Source organism: Ambystoma mexicanum, chromosome 2q, assembly GCF_040938575.1.
Source record: "Ambystoma mexicanum isolate Mex_15411 chromosome 2q, UKY_AmexF1_1, whole genome shotgun sequence".
Classification (NCBI taxonomy): domain Eukaryota; kingdom Metazoa; phylum Chordata; class Amphibia; order Caudata; family Ambystomatidae; genus Ambystoma; species Ambystoma mexicanum.
Window position 1 is genome coordinate 519045654 of NC_090924.1, and position 19762 is coordinate 519065415.

At 45.2% G+C, this 19762-nt stretch overlaps 1 protein-coding gene across 1 annotated transcript in view; it reads left to right on the forward strand.

Moving 5' to 3' along the window:
- INTS1 (integrator complex subunit 1) overlaps window positions 1–19762 on the forward strand; it is a 2112141-nt gene that overhangs the window by 537072 nt on the left and 1555307 nt on the right. Inside the window, exon 12 of the mRNA XM_069647642.1 lies at window positions 15330–15438. Within this exon, the coding sequence (XP_069503743.1) occupies window positions 15330–15438 (109 nt within the window). The remainder of the gene's footprint in view (window positions 1–15329; window positions 15439–19762) is intronic.

A 19762-nucleotide genomic window follows, 5' to 3' on the forward strand; every position in this document is an offset into this window, starting at 1 on the left:
GGCTGTCCACTTTGCTATTTACAGAGTTTCAGTATGCTGTTGTTGAAGGGGTGCTGCTTGTGTTGACTTGCTTTCCTTTCCAATATGTTCTCTTACAGAAAAATAAATCTGTTAGGTTTACATGAAGCAGTAGATATTAAATATTTTATGTTTTAGACTCCGGTGCATACCAATGGGGTTACTATCGGAAGTCATTGCGTCATGAGGGACATCTTCTTCCAGCCACTCTAAGTTTCTTGCCATTGCTGTGTAAAAAAAGAAAAGTTATGCTTTTCTACTATTGTATACTGCACCACCTGTGCAATTATCAGACAAACTTAAGTGTGCTTACTACGTTGTAGTGACGTTTTGCTCTTAGTACTTTGCAGTCCTTACTATGCCCGTTTATTCTTTGGTACCATGTAAAGTAGCAGTGCAGTAAGACTGTTGACGGCAGATGTCACTTCTTTGTTGATGTATTCGGTTATGGTGTACTCCCTACATTTTGTGCTGTTTTCTTCATAAGTACACAGTTTGCAGACCTGCTCTATTTCCTCTTGCAATTCATGTACATGATGCTGTTTGTATATGTTCCTTGGGTTTGCTGAATGGTACCACTACGTAAGAGAGCCCCTGCCTTTCTGAGCTGGTTGGATGACACCCGAAGTCTGCAACCAGATGCATAGTCCGCGAATGCTGTGAGCTTTAACATGGTGCCAGCAGGTTCAGTATATTGTACAGTAAATCTTTACAAACTAAGGGTATCCTGATAAAAACCTATGCAATTCAGTGAAAAAACGTTGTTAAAGGGACCTTATGGTTAAGTTGCACTAGTAAAAACGTATGAAATTGAATGGAAAGACATTGTTACAGGGACGTTATGGTTACCGGGAAAACCAAAACAAAAAAACCCCAGAAATTCGCCAGTTACGGTAAGCTAAGCAACCATAACTCGCGCTACCACTTTATAGTCTCAGAGATTGGCACACACCACCTTATGTGGAGTAAATGAGAAACCTGAAACCGGGATAGACTGTGTCCTATTGCGCTGGGAAGATCAGAGTATTGTGTGCCAGCTGCATGGTGAGTAGTATGTGGTTAATCCTGATACCACTACATATACTAGTCAAAGGTGAAAAACCAGTCGCGCTCTGCGTTTAGCCAGTAAAGTTCGCAATAATTGTACAGATATAACAACTGATTGGTATTCCAGTTTATTGTCTGGTGTTAAAGTTAGCAGGAACAGCCAACACGTGTTTCGACTAAAAAGTATTTTCCAAGGCAAATGGGTATCTCTCTGCGTTACCCAAATGTGACACACGGAGCATCCGTGAAGTGACTCCATACAGGACACCTCACCAAATCTCTGACTCCGAGAGGGATGGCTGGCTTTAGCATTATCCATATCATTTCATACTTACTTCAAAAGAACGCTCCAATCTACTTATTGATAAACTATGGAGAAAACTCATTTGGGTAACACAGAGAGATAGCCATTTGTCTTGAAAAAGACTTTTTATCTTCCATCTCCCGAGGTCCTGTGAGTTTCCAGAGCTGCAGAACCCCAATATCAGGAGACCTGCTGCCCATTTCGAGTGCATCGTTGTGGAAAGGCTGAATCCATCCAACTCTTTGCTGAGCCCTCAAGGACGCTCTAGAGAAACAATCCAACTCGTCCAGACCCCCTAAACAGAGTATGGGGCTGCAGGAACCAAAGAAGGGTGCCCTGGCAAATTGCGTCCTTTGGTGGTGATGCAGAAACTGTGGCAAAACCGCAGAGTGACCAAAGAAGTTGATGAAAGCCGTGCCAGAGGTCCTCCCTTGAGACTGCTGCCGAGAGATCCCATCCATTCTCCTGCCTTTTGTCATCAGACCAAGTAATTCCAGAGGCTGTGTCCAGAGCTGCAACATCGCAGAGCATCCACCACAAACATTTTCTTCAAACCTAAGGTACTTTGGGGAAAAAGGTATTGCTTATCTTGTTCCAGAAACTCAATGCTCTGGAGTGGAGTGCAAGTAGAGGTGTCCGGTGGAACCCCCTCTTACTTTCAACGCAAGCCACTGCTTGTGTCCCTTTAGCCAGTCCTTTAACAGGGTCTCCAGCATTGGTTAAGTCTTCTTGTATCTTCTTTCCTAGTGACTCGAAAGTATCCACAGGAACTTTTGACTTCTGCTGCTTTTCAAGACTTTAGCTAGGGTTGCGTTTTGGACTTTAAAAGACTTGCTGTGCATAGAAACTGCCTCTAGAACCTGAAGCTCTGCTAGGATAACACTAACCAACTGTTTTCCTTCCCAAAAATCACTATCACATATTTGTATGCTGACTAAATGCAATTACTGTATTACTTTGTGGGTGCGCGTTATTACCTATGGTACGGTAGACCTGTCAAACTCCTGTAACAATTGTGCGCGTTCAGAAACTACCAACTAAGAATTGACCTTTGGAATGCATTGAAAAGTATTCCTATGTGTGTTGGTTTATTGTGCTAAGTATTTAACAGTGACTCGTGTAAATATAATAAATCTATATTTTAATATAAATGTATGTGCAAGTGTTCCCTTGGTGTACTTACCAACAGCTCACATCTTCCTCTTAAAATAAGCCTGACTGCTCTGCCACTCTACCAAGTTCTCTGAGTAGTACCAACTGATGCTAAGAGTTGGGGGATTTACAAACCACTGGGATAGTTTACTAAAGTCTTACCTCCAAGTGAGACTTTAGGAAAACTCCCCTAACAACATTACCCAAAACAATTGTATAGCCCCCCCCGTCCCCTTTTTTGTGATACACAATATTGTTCAGTAGGACAACCTTTTTTCTGAATTTGATATTTAACATTTTACCCTTTCTATTTGGCCAATTCATCATGTTTGTACATAGACACAGGGACAGGAAAAGAGGTACCAATCAACCTCTGTGCTGGCCAGGTCTCTTTTTCTAATAATTCAGTCCGGGTCATGCTGTTCAGAACAGTCTGGTGCACCAGCCCAAGACACAGAGTCTACAGCTATCAGAATGCATCACCCTTATCCTACCACTGGAATGACTTATGGACACCAAGGATCATTACCTTCCAGAGACCAACGAGCTCCTGAAGATCCATATTAACAGTAGTAACTTACCTGATACAGAAGGGGACTAGAGCGTAAACGGCACTAGAGGGGTGGAAGGAAATGGAGGCTAAAAGTGGCCAGCCTAAAGTCCTTTAAGACGACGACCAGGAAGAATACCAGCCCACAATGGGGGGAGATTTATTAATATACATATGTTTATATCATGCCGGAGCCCAGGGGCATCGAGGCGCTACAAAACAAGACACAAAACAAAATACAAGACATTTACATACATCATCATATACATCCATTTAAACGATAAAACATGAAAGTCAAAACGCTTATTCAGTTGGAAACTCAATGTAAAATCAGTCTTGATTTCAAAAGTTTAAGCAGCATCAAGACACTTAACAATATTGATTGCAGAGGGAAGTGACAATCTCCACCGGGTCAACATTACCATGCTATAGAAGGATCAACTACTAAATTCAAGTCTGATAATAGGAGGTGTTTGGTGTAGACACGGCAGAGATTGGCTAAGGGAGCTTGGAGAACTTTCTAGCCATGATGGGACAGGCCATTAAAATCCTGGAGAGTACTTCTTTGGGCGAGGTTGATGGGGGTGCCTGAATAGAAAGAGACCAGATAGGGGGTGTGATAGGTGGATGAAGAGCTGGAGGGGAGTACTTATGTGTTTGGAGGGAGTGTGTTGGGATTGAGAGAGTAGTGCCAATTGTGTTGCATGTCTAGGTGTGAATGAAGGTGGCAAAGAGTGAGGAAGAGTAAGACCAAGAGGAAGGAGGAGAGAGGGAATCGGATCAGAAGGAGTAGCAGAGTAGGCACAGGAGAATTAGGGGGCAGAGTATGATCAGGAATGAGGTGGAGAGTAAACAAACAAAGAGTGAGAAACGGAGTACGATAAGGATGGAAGCGATGAGTAGAGATGGGAAACGTGAGAGGTGAAGAGAAGGAGTAAGACCCATAGGAAAAGTACAGAAGCACAGTGGAGGGAAGAGTGAGAATAAGAGTTGCACGGCCATCAACAGAAGGAATGGTACATTGTGACAATCAGTCTGCCTGGGTTTATGTCACGCTCACATTGACAGCGAGGAATGGAACAGTGAGACGATCATGCTACCCTTGTTTAGGTCCACTAGGAAGTTCCAGAGCGAGAAGTCTGCAGCCTTTAGGCCTCCACAGAGTAGGACATGCTTCGACATTAGGGGAACCCCATCTATAATGAACCAATAATACATAAGAACTTTTGGGAGTAGGGAGCCTGGGTTAGGGAGGTGGGAGCCTCCCACTCAAGCTATTAAGCTCAAACATACAAAGACAATTGTGGAGCTGAGTGCTGGGGAGTCCCTGTATGCTTGCCCTCAACCTTCCCCTTCAAATCAGCCCTTAACGCTACTCTCTGCCTTACACCAAGCGTGCCCCCTCAAACCTTCCTGATATTGCTAGACTCCTGATTCCTCCAATCAACCTACTCCTGAAGCCAGCCTTCTGCTCCTGATGACTCTTCTTGAACTCCCAATCCAATCGCCGCTTTCTGATCACTTCTATCCTTGTCTCACCTCCAACCTTCTCCGGTTTTACGCCAATCTCCTTTCTTGCTCTCCAACTTGCCCAAACCTCTTGCAACAGCTCCTACTCCAAACTCAAATTTTGCCGGCCTGAGACACAGGGTTTATATAGCTTTGTGACAGCTCAAAAGTTGGGCTACGCTAGTAATACGGAAAAGAATGGTGTGCTCCTGATTTCTGTGCGAACTCGCTGAGAGTGTTATAGAAACATGTAATGTGCCTCTGATGTCTGAGTGGGTAATTGTTGCTTCTCTATATGCAGTGTTCAGTTGGTTTAAAGGGAAGTTTTTATGTATTTCTGAATCAAGGGATTTTATAAAGTGCTTCTCCTTGGGAAAGTAGAGAGGCTTCTATTGATGGTTCCATATTGTTTCAGACCCCCGAGTGTTGAGCAGTCACCCTTAATGTGGACCAACCACATCCTTAACTGGCCTCATACGACTGTCTCTGATACTGTGGCCAGGTCAGAGTAATTATGGAACCTCCTACATCACTTTCACATTCATCCACTTCTTTACTGAGGCACCTAACCTCCTCGGGCCCTGCTAGATGTTCACAGGACCAGTTAGGGGACATTGTTAAAGTAATTAAGATAGTTTGCAAATGTGTCCAGTGAGTTCAACTGGTCAAAGCCTGCAGGTCAGCTCTGGTATTGAAGAATATGTTGGTAAGTATTACTTGGGGGTCACTGAAACTGAAGAGATAGCAACCATCAGTCTGGAGAGTCCTGGGACCACTTGCAGAAGAGTGTTTTGAAGGAGGACTGGGCCATAAGACTCTGAAGTTGAAGACGAGCAAGACTTTGGGAAGCGCAGCACAATGAAAATCATGATTGATGGCATCCAATGTGGGGCATTATCTGTCACGATTTTCATCATACCCCTTATCATGCCCCTCTTGCCAGAGCCGAACTTACACTAGCCAGAGCCAAACCGACACTACAGGTGGACAAAATGCCCACCTGGGGTTATAGCAGGTATTCTGTACTTTGTGCAAGAGAAACCATTGGCACAGAGAACCTGAAAGGTTTACTATTGGACTGCAATACGATTGTGGGCCTTTTCTCAGAAGTCTAGGCACTAATTTGTATTACTTGTTTGCAAATTGTTAACATTAGCGATCTTCAATAAGTTTCCTACTCGTTTTTATCACCAAAACAAACTTGTAACGTTGCAATATAGTGACTCTTTCTGCTCTTAAATAGCAACACAGAAGGCATGCTCTTGAAAGGTAGGCCCAAAAATGGATTGATAAAGAACAATCCAAGGGGTCAATAAGGAGTGCACATTTTGCAAGAAAAACAAGTTTCATTTAATGCAATACGCCCGGGAGGGTCAGCCAGCTCCATAGAACTGGAAAACTGAAAACACTTGCGACACACCCATTTCAGTTACAGGTTTTATAGCAGAAAACCACAAAATCTACGTATGCAACATTGATGAAAAACAAGTCAAACCCACATTTCCTATTGGCTAGCCCCTATACAGAAATCTATATATCACCTATATTTAACTTCCCCCGTGGTCAATAACCTATCCGTGACGACATGAATACAACCCCCTTCAAATAACCGTATTGTCTAATCGGCAGGAAAATAGTTTGTTCTAATTGGCCAATTTACATTCAGGTAACTTGGTTCAACAATTGATTGTTCTTATTGGTCAATACAACTTCGCCAACTCGTGAAGTACATACCCCCAACAGGACCCAATCATGGGGCAAATGTGAACAGTGAAGTCAACAGCCTTTGGCATTACAGTGGACACAATACTTCTTTCCCATGAGATCAGACAACTTGGCAACCCCGAACAGCTCTTTCGACCTTACAGCTGTACCATTTTGGCAAAACCTCTTGCGACACCTGTCTTGAAACATGTTGCTTCCCTAGCGCACATCCTTCTCTGTCTCTCTTGGAAACCAGGTGTCTTATCAAAAACTTAGCCACTGCAATGCTCTTGAGGATTAATTGCTCGGATTCATTTGCTCCATTTAGTGTGTCTGCTGCAGTTCCAATGGTGTTGCCTCTTCACAATATGGGCAGTATAACCTCAACCTATTTCCATGCTTGGCAATGCCTAGACCAAAGACCTAGTTCTCACAACCTAGTCCCCGGGGATCCCATACTCAGGTGGCCAAGGAAAGGCCATCACATTTGGTTCCCGACCCTGGGGGAGGACAAGCGAGGGAGGATCAACAGGGTAGGGGGTCCTTGAGTGAGGAACAAGCACCTGATGGTGAGACATAGTATCCCCCTTTTTCCACAACCCATCTAACCCCTATCCCTGGCTAATTTATGGGAAACTACAACTCCCATAATTCCTCCCACTTCACATTAACGACACTACTGAGCCGAGGAAAGTTGAGGAATGAGGCCAGGAAGATTACCTCTACTGACTTGCAATGGCTCTGTCCCTTTAACAAGACCAGGAAGAGTCAGGCACGTAATCCCAAGTACACACACATGCCACTTGTTAACACTCCCTGTCAGGATAAAATGTGGTGCTCACAGGCTGGGTACGAGAAGGAGCAGCTCGTTCGGGGCTGATGCGACCCAGGCTATGGAAGTTGGAAGCCCAAGGGGCTGATCGGCAGTTGCGAAGAACGAGAAAGAGCCAGGCGAGAATTCCATACTTTCGGGAAGCCGTACGTGTTCTGAGACAGAGTGAGCGGAAACGACAAGTCTTCAAGATACTCATGACCCATGCCCCTCTTGGCTGAACAACAGAGTTGGGGAGGAGCAGAGAAGGTGTCAGTAACGGCTTTCACTGCTATGTTAGAATTGACTTGTTCCATTCAGATGTTGGTCGCGAGGTATGGTGTTGGGTATAGAGATTTTTCTCTTCTTTTGGCAGTTTTTCTGTTGTTGACCCTGTTTGATGCGGTGTGTTCTGCAGCTGTGATTATGTGGTGTGGTTCCAGTTAGTCAATTCCTACTGCTGGTTGCCTTTCGCGTTGTTCATTTCGTTTTCGTGGCATGTTGCGTTCCTTTGTGGTAGGTTGTTTTAGACATTGCTGTGCATTTGGGTTGTCGGTGTAATCTTTTGGGTTTCATTGGTTTGTAAGTTTGTTTGCGTTTAGTTTTCTTTTTAGGTTGCATGGTCTGTAGCCCACATGCAACACATGGCTGTTTGGATTGTGATGTTTCTTGACTTCCTTACGTTTGCAATTATAGGCGTAATGGTTTAGCGTTAGGTGGTTTTATGGCTTAGTATGTCAGGTGGTTGTGTGGGAGGGTGGGAATGCTGTTGTGGGCAGTAGCCTGGGGGTCCTTGCCTTACCGTTGGATTTACTAGGGGAGCCCTGGGGTGGTCCTAGGCTTGATGGGATTTAAGGCTTATTGTTGGGGTTTCTGGTTATCACTAGAAGGGTAGGTCTAGTTTCAGATATAGTAGTCAATGAGAAGGACCTTTTTGGCACATTCACGTCAAAGTGAAGTGCTGCTATCTGCCAATCCGGTCGTCTTGCAAATTAGGCTGTCTGGCACAGTTAGGCTAAACATGTGAGGTCTGTTGTTTGGCACAGTCAGGCTAAATGTTGTGTTACTATCTTGAATCAGTCAGTTAATCTTACACAATTCGGCTGTCTGGCACAGTTAGGCTATCTGGTACAATCATACTAGATATTAAAGTCTGCTATCTGGCATGATCTGGTCATCTGGCGTAATCTGGCTGTCTGACACAATCGGACTACCTGGCACAGCTAGGCTACCTGGCACAATCAGGCTAAGTGTGAAATGCTGCTATTTGGCACAGTCAGTTTAGACTAGATGAGGAACTCCTCAACACCTCAATCGACGCCTGGGTTTGCCTGAGTGTGTGGAGTTTGGCTTGCCAATCCTGTAACCTTTGAAAGGAGCCACATTGTGGATTTTTGGGTATGGTGTAGGTCTAGTGTAGGTATAGCAAGGGAAAACCAGTGCTATTCTGGAGATGCATTGGTGAACTTACCTGGATGAAATCGGAGAGATGGGACGTCTCTGAAGACCTTCCTGCATCTTCAAGCTTGGTTGTACTGCTGAGCTTGTCTACCTCTTCTGTGCTGTGTGTGGATATGTAGGGTGGCCCTAGACCATACTAGAGATACCTTTGCTGAAGACTGGTGTAGACATAGGCTGCCCCATGGGAATCCCAATGCTGCTTTACTGGCTTTGCTGTGACCTCCTGCTACTGTATTTCTGCTTCTCTGTGCCTGAAGAATCAGGTGCTAAGCTCTTCTGCATTTTCGAGCTTGTTGTGCTTTGTCTTTCATGCCTGCATCCTTTGGTGGCCTTCTGATGCCTCATTGTCCTGTTGACTGGAGGTGCGAGCCCTATGTTTCCTGGCTGGAACTGAGTGGCTTGCTTCTGCTTCGCCAAATCTTCTGCTATGTTGTGAGACACTGAGCCTCACACATCTGCATCTGTAATTCCCCAGGGTCCGTTGCTGCTGCTTTGTGTTGTCTTTGCCCTCATTGGAGCTGCATATGACCTACTGCTTAGGATCAAAGTTGTGCTTCCCTTTGTTGCTGCATCTGTGCTTTCCTCATTGTTGTTTATCTTGAAGAGGTCATCCTAGGTCCTTTTGGGTCTGGTCATGGCACCTTCTCGAACTCTGCAATTGGAAAGAGAGCCCTGACCCACTGACTAACTGGATGCAATCTCAACAACAGACGTGACCACTGTACCTGAGCTCTCTTGGCCTTCTTTCAGCAATCCTCAGTCTGGGTCACCTTACTGTATCGTCTAAACTCTGTTCTATCACTGGTCTTCTCCTGGTGGCCCTGAAAATATTGAGCGAATCTAGATAGCGAATCGGAGTGAATGTAGATAGCTAGCTCAACCCTTTTAAATAAGGCTTGGAGTCCTCCGTCCAAAACATTTGGAAAATGGTCCCAAATAGTTATTTTAAAATGCATTTGTCCCTTTATAGGGATTACGAAGTACTGAAAAATAACCAAAAAACTGACATATGGAATGAATGAGGAGAAATGAAAGGTGGAGTGACTAGGAAAAAGGACAAGCACAAAACCAGACTACCAACAGAAAAGAGCCAATGGTGCAGAGGTCCATCGCAAAATCCTCAGAGTTCCCTTTAGGTGAGTCCACCACTACTAGCGGGTCTCTGAACTGTGTGTTGTCTGCCTTCAGGCCCCCCACCCCCTGAACTCGACTGAATCTTTCAAGTACCACTACTTGTTTACTTTGTAAAAGTCTCCCAGATAACAAAAAATTGTCCAGGAAACCAGAAAGCCAGCAACCCGTTTAGGGGACTAGTCAAGTTAAAAAGGAACCCCAAAAATGAACTTCTTACCCAACAGGAGAGATTAGTAAACACATTTTATTTGACAATTTACCTTTGTAGCTTAGAGGGGGATCAGGGGACCAGGGATGCTTTCACGAGCTACCTGGATATTGTATATCAGGCATTTCCGAGAACTCTTCTCCTCCTCTAAACCCTGTATATCCTGTGTAATGGTCTGCAATTTGACCATACCCCCAACCACATAGGTAGATTAATTATTCCCTCAGGTGGATTTCCCAGTTTAATCTTGTCAAGCATGTACTTCCCTGTTAAGGTTTACCAACTATGCCACCTTCTTCCCAGAGTGACCATCCTAAAGCAAAGAACGCAAGGCTTCTTGTCATCTGAAATAGATGAGCAATAGTGAAGGAATACATGCTGATAGGAGTGGGTTAAAAGTATTAACGGTGGTCCAGAAGGGCAGCCCTCTGTAAAAGCATAAGAATATCTTAGCCTAGCACATACCCCAAGGCAAGTGGGGAGAATTACTTGCCGATAGGATTCATCAGAAAAGTGTGCTGGATGCTATATGCCTGATTGTGTACATTAGATTTAAATGAGGGGAACATTTGAGGATATATTTGCATAGTTAGGCCCTAGAGACCCCATTGAATGATCCCCTCTGAGCATTTTCTCCAAGACATCCTTTATTGTTGATAGTGTGATTCCCCTAGTACTTGTTCCCTTCCATCCTGACATTGATAGTCTGTTGCTCTTTACTCAGGTATGCTCTGTTGATATCTCATCACACAAGGAACATGTAAAAGCTGCAAGAAATTCAAATTTACGAGTAAATCCTCTTAGTCTAGCTCCGGTATCGGCTGTGTAAGGAACACATGGTGGCAACAGTAAAGACCAACACAAGTGATCACAGTTCAAGGTGTTTATTAAACTGAATGCAGGTTGGAAAAAAGCTTTAATCTAAACCTTAATCTAAGATGGGAGCAAGCGTCGACCATCAAATGAAAATAAGGCAGTCCTAGTGGCATTGTGTTAAGTAAAAAGGTCCTATACTAGGAAACCTATTGCCAAACCTTACAACTAATACAAAAAGGGGTGTCGGATACTTCTCAAGAAAAGAAAGAAGTGTTCACAAATATGTCAGGATGCGGTAGTTTGGGTCTCACTTCCCCACATTTTAAGCGTGTGGGTAAGGGGTAAGGTGGGATCTTGGAGCACACTATGGTCTTGAGCTTCCCCAGCACGAGACGACAGTTCCACTTGCAGCTATCAAGGCCGTTGATGGCCAAGTCTTGTTTCTCCTGAAGGTCTCTTGCCTTCAAGGGCCTGACATATTCAAACAATAAAACAAAAGTTCCTTCAACCAAATGAGTTTGTTTCCTGGTTTTACTTAAGGTGAGGATTTTTCACCCCTGAGTCCCCCCGCTTCCAGCTGCTGACCCCTATTCCTCGTGATTTTGGGTGGTAGCTTTTAATCCCCTGGATCTCCCTTTTCCAGGCTTGTATCCCAAAACAGTTCCTATCAATATCAAGGCCTTCGGTGGTTGTGGTTGACTCACCCTAGGCCTGATAAGTTTACCATTAAAAAAAAACACACCGTTCTGTTCTGTGTATTTCTCGCGTGATGGATTCACCCCTGGGCCCCCCGTCTTGCAGGTGCAGACTCCTCTTTGCTTTCAGCCTCCCTGCACTGGGTTTCCTATGGCTTTTCCTTCCTTCACAAATCTTAATGTCTTTTTAAACAGTTCCAATGGACATCCCTCGGCCGGGTTCACTCTTGTCATCACACTGTTTCTTGGGACTTTAGACTGTGCCCCCTCTTTGTGAGCATCCCTCTTCCGGGCTCACTCTTGCCAACTTCACATTCACAAATGTTTGCAGGATTCACTTCCCTTGCTTTCTCACAGTTCTTAGGTCAAAGGCTTTCGACTGTACAGGGATTTTGCTTGACCTCTTGTATAACCACTTTGACCTATCTTGGCGGCTCACCTATCTCTGGTATCTGTAATTTCATTCAGATGGGGATTGACCAGTGTTTATTGGAGCAGCACCCACGTGGTGCCGGCCCTCTTTTGTAGCTGGTTTCCCCATTGCAATGTTACAGTTCTTTAAGCTTTTCTTACTTTGCGACTTTCATTCGCCACAGCCCGGTTCTTATTGGCTCTCCCCTCGACTGAACGGCTGTGATGTACCGCATGGCATGCTTCCTAACTGGAGTCAAGGCTGGTACCACGGAAGCAGGAGTCTCCCTCGCTCCGGCTTATCGGCGTCGATACGCCCTATGTACCGTTGATATCTGCTGCAGCACACTTGGGCTGTTGTCCTCGGCCTTGCGATTCTTTCAGCGGAGGGCTTGCAGGCTTTTGTCGAAGAGGGCAAGGTCGTGTCTTTCCTCGTCAGCCACTCCGCTTGCCACCTTTCTCCTTCTCTTGAACTGCCGGGTCTGGATAGCTGTCTCATCGTTCGGTCTGCCTTGCTCATACTGTGCTCTCTTGCTCCACCTTTTATCATTGTGGGGGAAAAGTAAGGGCCGTCAGGTGTGTGTAATTTAAGTAAATTGCCTGACTTTGCCTGACCCTTGTGTCGGGACATGTCAGCTAAACAGTTTTATTACAAGTCCATTTTCTTTCATGAGGTTAAACAGTGTTCGGGTTGGAAAGGAGAGGGGTTGGAGTGTCAGAGTATCTGATGGGATGGGGAAGAGGTGATTTCGGAAGGGTGGATTTTGGAGGTTTTGTGGGAACTGTAATTGTTGGTCACTTTCGACTGGGAGTTCGGAAAGTGGCAATCAGAGGGACAGTATTGGTAGCGTTTTGGGGGCCGGTAAGATAGCTCGGCGGGTTGAGCGCTTGCTGCTGCAATTTGAGCATGATCTGCAGGTCGCAGGTTCAAATCCCGGCAAGGCCAACTCAGCCTTTCATCCTTCCGAGGTTGGTAAATGAGTACCAATTTCGGTTGGGTGATATTGTATGTCAATATGTGCTCTGCAAAGCACTTTGGATTAAGGCGCTATATAAATAACACATCATTATCATTATCATCATTATCATTAAAGAGGAATAGCTGCGATTGTGAAAAAAGCACAGGAGATTGTGGGAACTGTAGTATTTTACCGGAGCAGGTTGGGAGCGCAGGAATTAATAATCAGAGGGACGGGAAGAAGAATGATTGGGAGTATTCCGATAGTGAAAAGGAAAACGAGGATTCTGAGAAAGATGGTTTCTGAATGCAATGAGGTGTGTAATGGATTCACCAGAAGAGGAGAGGATTGTGGATTCTCGAAAAGGAAGTTCATCAGGGGGAAGGGAGGGCGAGTTGATACAGTCCATAAAAACCTCGGGGACCTCATCTTCCTCATCCCTTTCTCTGGTATATAACCTTGTCTCATCTGGGGCAGTCCCCCGAGCACAAACCGGGCTCTCTTACCCAGGTGATCCTCTCTCACTCGTCTACCCCCAGAGTTTGGATCTGAGAGCTCCAGTCCTCCCCTGACCACCTGAATAAGGGCTTCACGAGGTTTACTCTGGAGAATACCCTCAGGATTCTCACAGCTAGCACCCAGTAAAGCTACATTTTTGGGATATTCACACTCTCTAACTTTCCTAACTGCTATACTGAGTTCCTGGGTTTTGATCAGCTATTCAAACCTTTTCTGTCTGTGAGAAAGGGAAACTAAGTGTGTTCCCTCTATTGAGCCACGAAAGCCGTCCAGTCTTTAAAAGTTGCTTCCAAACTTTTTATGCCTTTTTTGTATACCATGGTTTTACAGCTATGCCAAACCTCTAAATGTATTGTTTCTATTTTTATCGAAAGCATTTCACACTTACTGTGATTTTCAATACATTTATTTCAATTGGATATATTCAGTGGAGAATATCCACCACTTACTGGACTTTAACACTTGATCTATTGGGCCGGGAAAGGGCGTACATACCAAGGTTCCAGAGGGGCTTGCTTAAGGACTGTTGGCTACCTCATTGAGAGGGGAAAGGTAACAGGCCCACCTGTCTCAAGCCAGTCCCCCACCACACGAGCACAGAGCTACGGTTATGCGTTTTAACAGCCAACGCAGCTGAAAACAACGGAAAGGACACACACAAGTGCTTACGCCAGGCAGGACTTCTTTAGGACAGAACGTAATACTACTAATGCAGTTGTGTTTTCTTCAGCAGACAGGGCTACTAATATTTGAAAACACAGGTAAGGTTGTGCACTACAGATATGTCTCAACACGAGGACAGGCCAAATAAATAACGACACGCAACAGCATTAGTGCAGGCCTCATGATTGTGTTTCTGTGAGGAAATAGAACAGTAAACAACTGAAAAACAAGACCGATTTGCTCACATCAGATAGGCCTTCCCATGAGGACAGGGCACCAAGATCAGGACATGCCCCAATAACATCAGCACTGGCCTCAGAACTTTCAAATTGTGGTTTGATCACAGGTGAGGCCCAAAGGGATGCAAAGCAAAGTGACCTACCACATTGATTTTAAAGTAATCTTCTTAACAGGCCTAAACGTTCTTTTGCTGGGGGAAAGGTGTGCAACCAGGGCACTGCCACCTTATTTTTTCTTCTTCCAGTAAATGCAGTTAAAAACACGAGTTTTCCCCAATCCTGACTACCTAATTTATCGAAAAGCATGTGGGTGTCGGTTAATCTACAACAATGGGTTGCTTATTGCAGTATAAATTTGCATACAGCAAACATCAGAAAAATGTTACTCTGCAGGGTGTCTGAAACCACATTTTGCAAACATTGTGGGGCATAATACAGTACAGAATAGAACGCCGTTTCAAAGCAATACATTGCTGATCAACTGACAGAGTGGTTAGTGAAGGTCCTGCTTCGCCTCTCTCCCCCCCACCCCCTTCTTTTTCTCCCCCTCCCCATCGCTCTCTCCCTGTCATTCCATAAGTAGGGAATTTTAATTTTATAGAAATGGCTACCAGCAGTATGAGAGTTGTAGTATAATACATGTCTTCCTTCTTACTGTATAAGGCGCAGGAAAGAGCAATCTGATGCTTCTACCTATTTTGCGTAGTGGGGTTTCCTCGGTATTTAAAAACCGAGTCTTGATCTGTCATGGCAATTCCTAACCCTGATCTAAAAACTCAATATTGGTCAAAATTGTAAATTCATGTTCTTATCTCAAATTCTGACCTCTTATTATTTGTACACTGTCCATTTTTACACTACTGTGTAGATCTGTTTTACATTGTGTCTTACACTGTCTCCTTTTCTTTGACTCCTGTCTCATGTTTACTTTTACGCGTTTTTAATGATTATTTTCTTCACCGGGCACTAATTCTTCCTGTTTTGTGCCCTGTTTGTCCATTAAGAAGCTTTTATGTACTTCAAAAACACTGCTGCTGAGCTGTTCTCTTTATTGCGTGCAATATTTGTGCAGACACTCAGTTGGACCTGCAGCTACAGTATAATACTGACCTATCTTCCTTCATCCTAGGAGCGCTTTGTAGTCCACATAACGGACTTGCTCGCTGTTTCCATGATGCTGGGGATAACAGTGCAAGTAAAAGAGGCTGGTGTTGCTTGGGATAAAGGAGAGAAGAAGAGTGAGTATTTTATTTTTGGCGTAGTGTGAAAGGCTGTTGTGTAGGAATGATACATTTAGGACCAGTGTTAAGGTTCATCAGACACTAAGTCGAAAGTAATCAATTCTACTGCGGGACTTTCCAGTCTTCCAGATAGTTCGGAAAAGTGTTACATTCATTGATTTCAATGGGATCCATAGTTTTCTGGCTGTGTCCTGGAACTTTGGCTCACTTTTGAAGTATGTAACTCCTTTTTAGTTTGACTTACCTACTCCACTCATTCATTTTAGGGGCACTACTGCGCCCTAAGGTTACAATTCCGGGATGACTGTTTCTTCATTTCATGTTTTCCTGTGTTTTCATTTAGTAACACACACCACCTTAAGGACAGTGTTACATTGTGTCCTTTTTTCCATTTTGTCTGGCAACATTTAATATGGCTTTTTGACGTGCCTAGGTCGGGCTTGTGATAGTGAACCATATTTTACTTTTTTCCATTGCACACCTGCGCACCTTCTTTATTTCACAGCATAATTGCTAATTGCAGTGCCATATGTTGCAAATGGCTGCTCCATGTAGGTTAAGTTCTATTCTTTGGTCATCTTGCTTTTTGGTCATCTTCCTGACATTTCGGGTCAGAAATACCCACTAAGGGCATACGCTTTTGTGGGGTTCGACCTGAAATCTTGGGCTAAGAACTGTATGACTGAACTGATTGAAACTGGAACTGCTGGTCCCAAGCAATGCGTCAGTCTAGAGATGTATGTTGCTGGGCAGATTTGGAATAACTGTCTGTCCATGATTGGCCAGCCATGCCCTTTTTGAATCATGCAGTTCCTTTCCATTGGCGAGTTGGGGCAAGACCCAGTTTGGATTTTGGATAAGAGGAACCCTGCAGCCATTCCCAGGGTCACCCAGTGGACCCAAGAATCGGATGAAGAGAAAATGGCACTGAAGACCCGGAGGACTGCTCCTACAGAAAACCAGCAATGCCCAAGCCATCTATCGGTGAAGCCATGCTGCCTCTTCTACGACCAGGGAAGACCCTCAACATTGCCTTGTATCCCCTGGTCTGGTGAGATCAACTGGTCCAGTATACTGCTGACAGTTAACATCAGAAGTCCAGGTCCAGGTCCATGGCTATGCAGCAGCGGGTATGAACTGTCTTGTTGACCTAGCAATGATCTTCAGGTGATGAAGGGGGTCAAAGTACTTTAGATCTTGAAAGGTCCCTCTACCTGGCAGAGAGCTGCAGCAACAAAGCCATGTGGTCCGGGTCCCTCAACAATGGCACACAGCAGGCTACACAACATTGGAAGCTGCATGATGTCCAGGAAGAGAGGAGTCCTCTCTCTGCATGATGCAGACCAGCTACATTATCACATCCTCAAGAGCTTTGGTAGGATGTCCAGCCAACTGCAGAACTATTATGTGGTTGAACTCACCAGTTCGCTGGGGGAAGTTAAAGTTGTATGTCATTTGTTGCAGCAGCTTCCAGCATCCTTCTATAGCCTCTCAGGCATTGGGCTCTGGTTTCACTGGTTGGCATGAAGAACGCCTCAACCCCCTAATGTGCAGAACACTTGGCTGTGGGTAACCCTAGCGTACTTATCGTAAAACCTCAAACATTTGAATTCTTGAGTGGCTAGCCAATTCTGGATAGCCAGCTCAAGATGCATTTGTGATTTCATTATGTCTTGGATGTGTATTAGGGTGTTTGGGACTCCCTACCCAGTTCAAGCTAATTCCCATTGTAAGGGTGCAGAAGGAGGAGACTGACGCAAAGGTGGTATGATGATTTCTATAGACTTTTATTAGTCAGGAAAATAAAGAGAACATCTAACTTTCCCTATTTCTAAGTGGTTTTTCCCTCGCTCAATTAAAACACTAAAGGGTCTGTCAGAATGTCAGTGTAAATCAATAGTCCACCGTCCTGTGCCAAAACCCTAGTTCTGTCCCTTAAAACTAAACTGGAGATAAAGTAGACCACCTTGGTCCAGAAGAATAACTCCCTTCTTTTGGACTGGGGATAAAAGCTAACTTCCAGGTTTTGGTTCTTCTTAGGGTAATGGCTCCCTTCCCCAGGTCAAATCCGTTCTATAACACAAAAGGCAAAGTTCAATCACTTTTCCTTGGCAGACACACTGGCCATCTCTAACACTCTGTATCACCTTTATAACTTTGATTACTAGAACAATGGCTCCCTTCTCCTGGTATATGGATTTTACAATTCGACAACACAACCAGGGAGAATTATTTCCTTCCCATGTTCTTGGTTACCACCTGTTTGCACAGTTCGATGTCACCAGGGGGAATGACTCCCTTTCCTCTGGCCTCTCTTTAATGTCCGCAGTGCACAACACCAGGGGGAATTACAGAAACAGATCTCAACACTTTCATAAGAACAAAACAAGAGAGGAAGGAAAGTAAAACCGTGAAATCAGAGTTCAGAAGGCCGGATCCACTTTAAGAGGATCAGAACGAAATTTGTCCAAGGTCACACGGTTGAAGTGCACAAGAGTCTTGCAAAGGTTCAAAAAGAGTTGGACCAAAAGAATGGGACCAGTTAGAAGGTCAAGGCGGCCAGCCCAGTCCAGAAAGTTAAGGGATTATTATTTCCTTGTAGCAATCTTTAGAAAGGGAGGCCTGGCGGACACGGTACCTTAAAGTGGTGAGAATACTCCAGCGGGGGCAGTTGTTCCTGGCAGCGGGTGCAAGTCGGTGCTTCGTCCGGGGGAAGAGAGGATCTCATCGGGGAGGAAGACTGGAGTCCGTTGCACTGCCAGGGAAGAAACCAGCCGCAGAGTTCTCAGGTAAAAGGAGCAGTCCTTTTATTCGCGGCCCAGTGGTAAGTGGCTATCAGGTTGCCGGGGTGCTTGGCACGGGCAATTCGACCACAAGACGTCCTGGGATGCGAAGAGAAGAAGGTAAACTGGTTGTGCTCACCAGTCAGGGGAAGAAGCCTCTCCAGCCGGGAGATCTTCTCCGTCGTCGGGAAGTGGTCAGTCGGTTCCGCAGGGCTCCACCAGTGGTGTCGTCGTGGTAGGTCGGCTCAGCTTCTCCCTCGTCGGATTCTCAGGTCCTGTGGCGACTTCTGAAGTTCCAGTCCCCAAAGCCCTGCTTTTATGCAGCACACCCCCATTTACTCAGCCTAGCTCAATCAAACATGCTAAGTGGTGAGCCGGCCGGCTCACCACTTGGGCCAATCACACAAGAGTGCGACTTGAGTTACCAAGGAAACTCAGTCCAGGGAGCCTAAACCCCCTCCCACACCCCCTGTGGTACCCAGACAGAGTGGCACCACTTTTGGAGGCTTCTGTGGAGAAGTCCACCAAAAAGTGGAACAAAGGGCTCGACTTGGGTTGGAGTCACAGAAGAGAACACAAACGACATTTTAGAATCGAGTCCTGGCAAAAAATACCAACCGGTGAATTAATATTAAATAAATAAACCGGCGGTATGTTCGAGGCTATGAGAATTAAATAATTAAAGTTGGTAGCCTCGAACAATGGGAAAATCCCATAGGGATATATTTGCGGTCGAATATAAAAAGTAGTATCTACTGCCACCAGCCAAAACTTGATCGGGGGGACGGAGACGTGCCCCCTCGACTAACAGACCCCGGGGCAATCGAATTGCCCCGACCAGTACGTCCACAATATGATGGTTTGTACTGGTTTCTGTTCATAATTTGGGACTAGTAAAGCCAATGGTGACTTTACATGCCCTGGGAGACAGTAGTCAGTTCCAGGGTATGGAGTCTATGGTGGGGTGTCACTATGACACCCCTGTGTTACTGCACGGAGGGTGCTGTGTAACACACATAGTAAAAACACATGAGACCCTATGGAGTAAAGGACCCCATAGCCCATAAAACACATTAACAGTCAAAGGAACACCATAAATCATGTCCAAGAGTGGGAGAAAAAGAGTCTCACTCTTGGCAGGAGAAAAAAACAAACTCCAGAAATCCAGCAAAGCTGCTGGGGGACTCACTAGGTTAGGAAATTCAGCCTAAAGAGAGAATTCTCCCTAACAGGGAGGGACACCCCCTTTCCATAAAAACAATTCCCTGGTGGTCTAGTGGGGGGGGGGGGCACTGCCCCCAACACCATCAATTTCTTTCCTTATTTTTTTTCCTAAGGCCCATTCCCTTGGGGCAGATGGGCACCCATATGCCCCAGGTGTACCCTAAACTTCAGGGCCCATCCTTTGGGGGGCCTGTCCACACTTTCCTGGTGGCCCTCACCCCCCCTCCAATTGGGGTGGAAGGGAGTGGGCCACCCACCACCCTTTCATGTACAAAAAAATCCCTGGTGGCTAGTGGCACCCAGACCCACCTAGA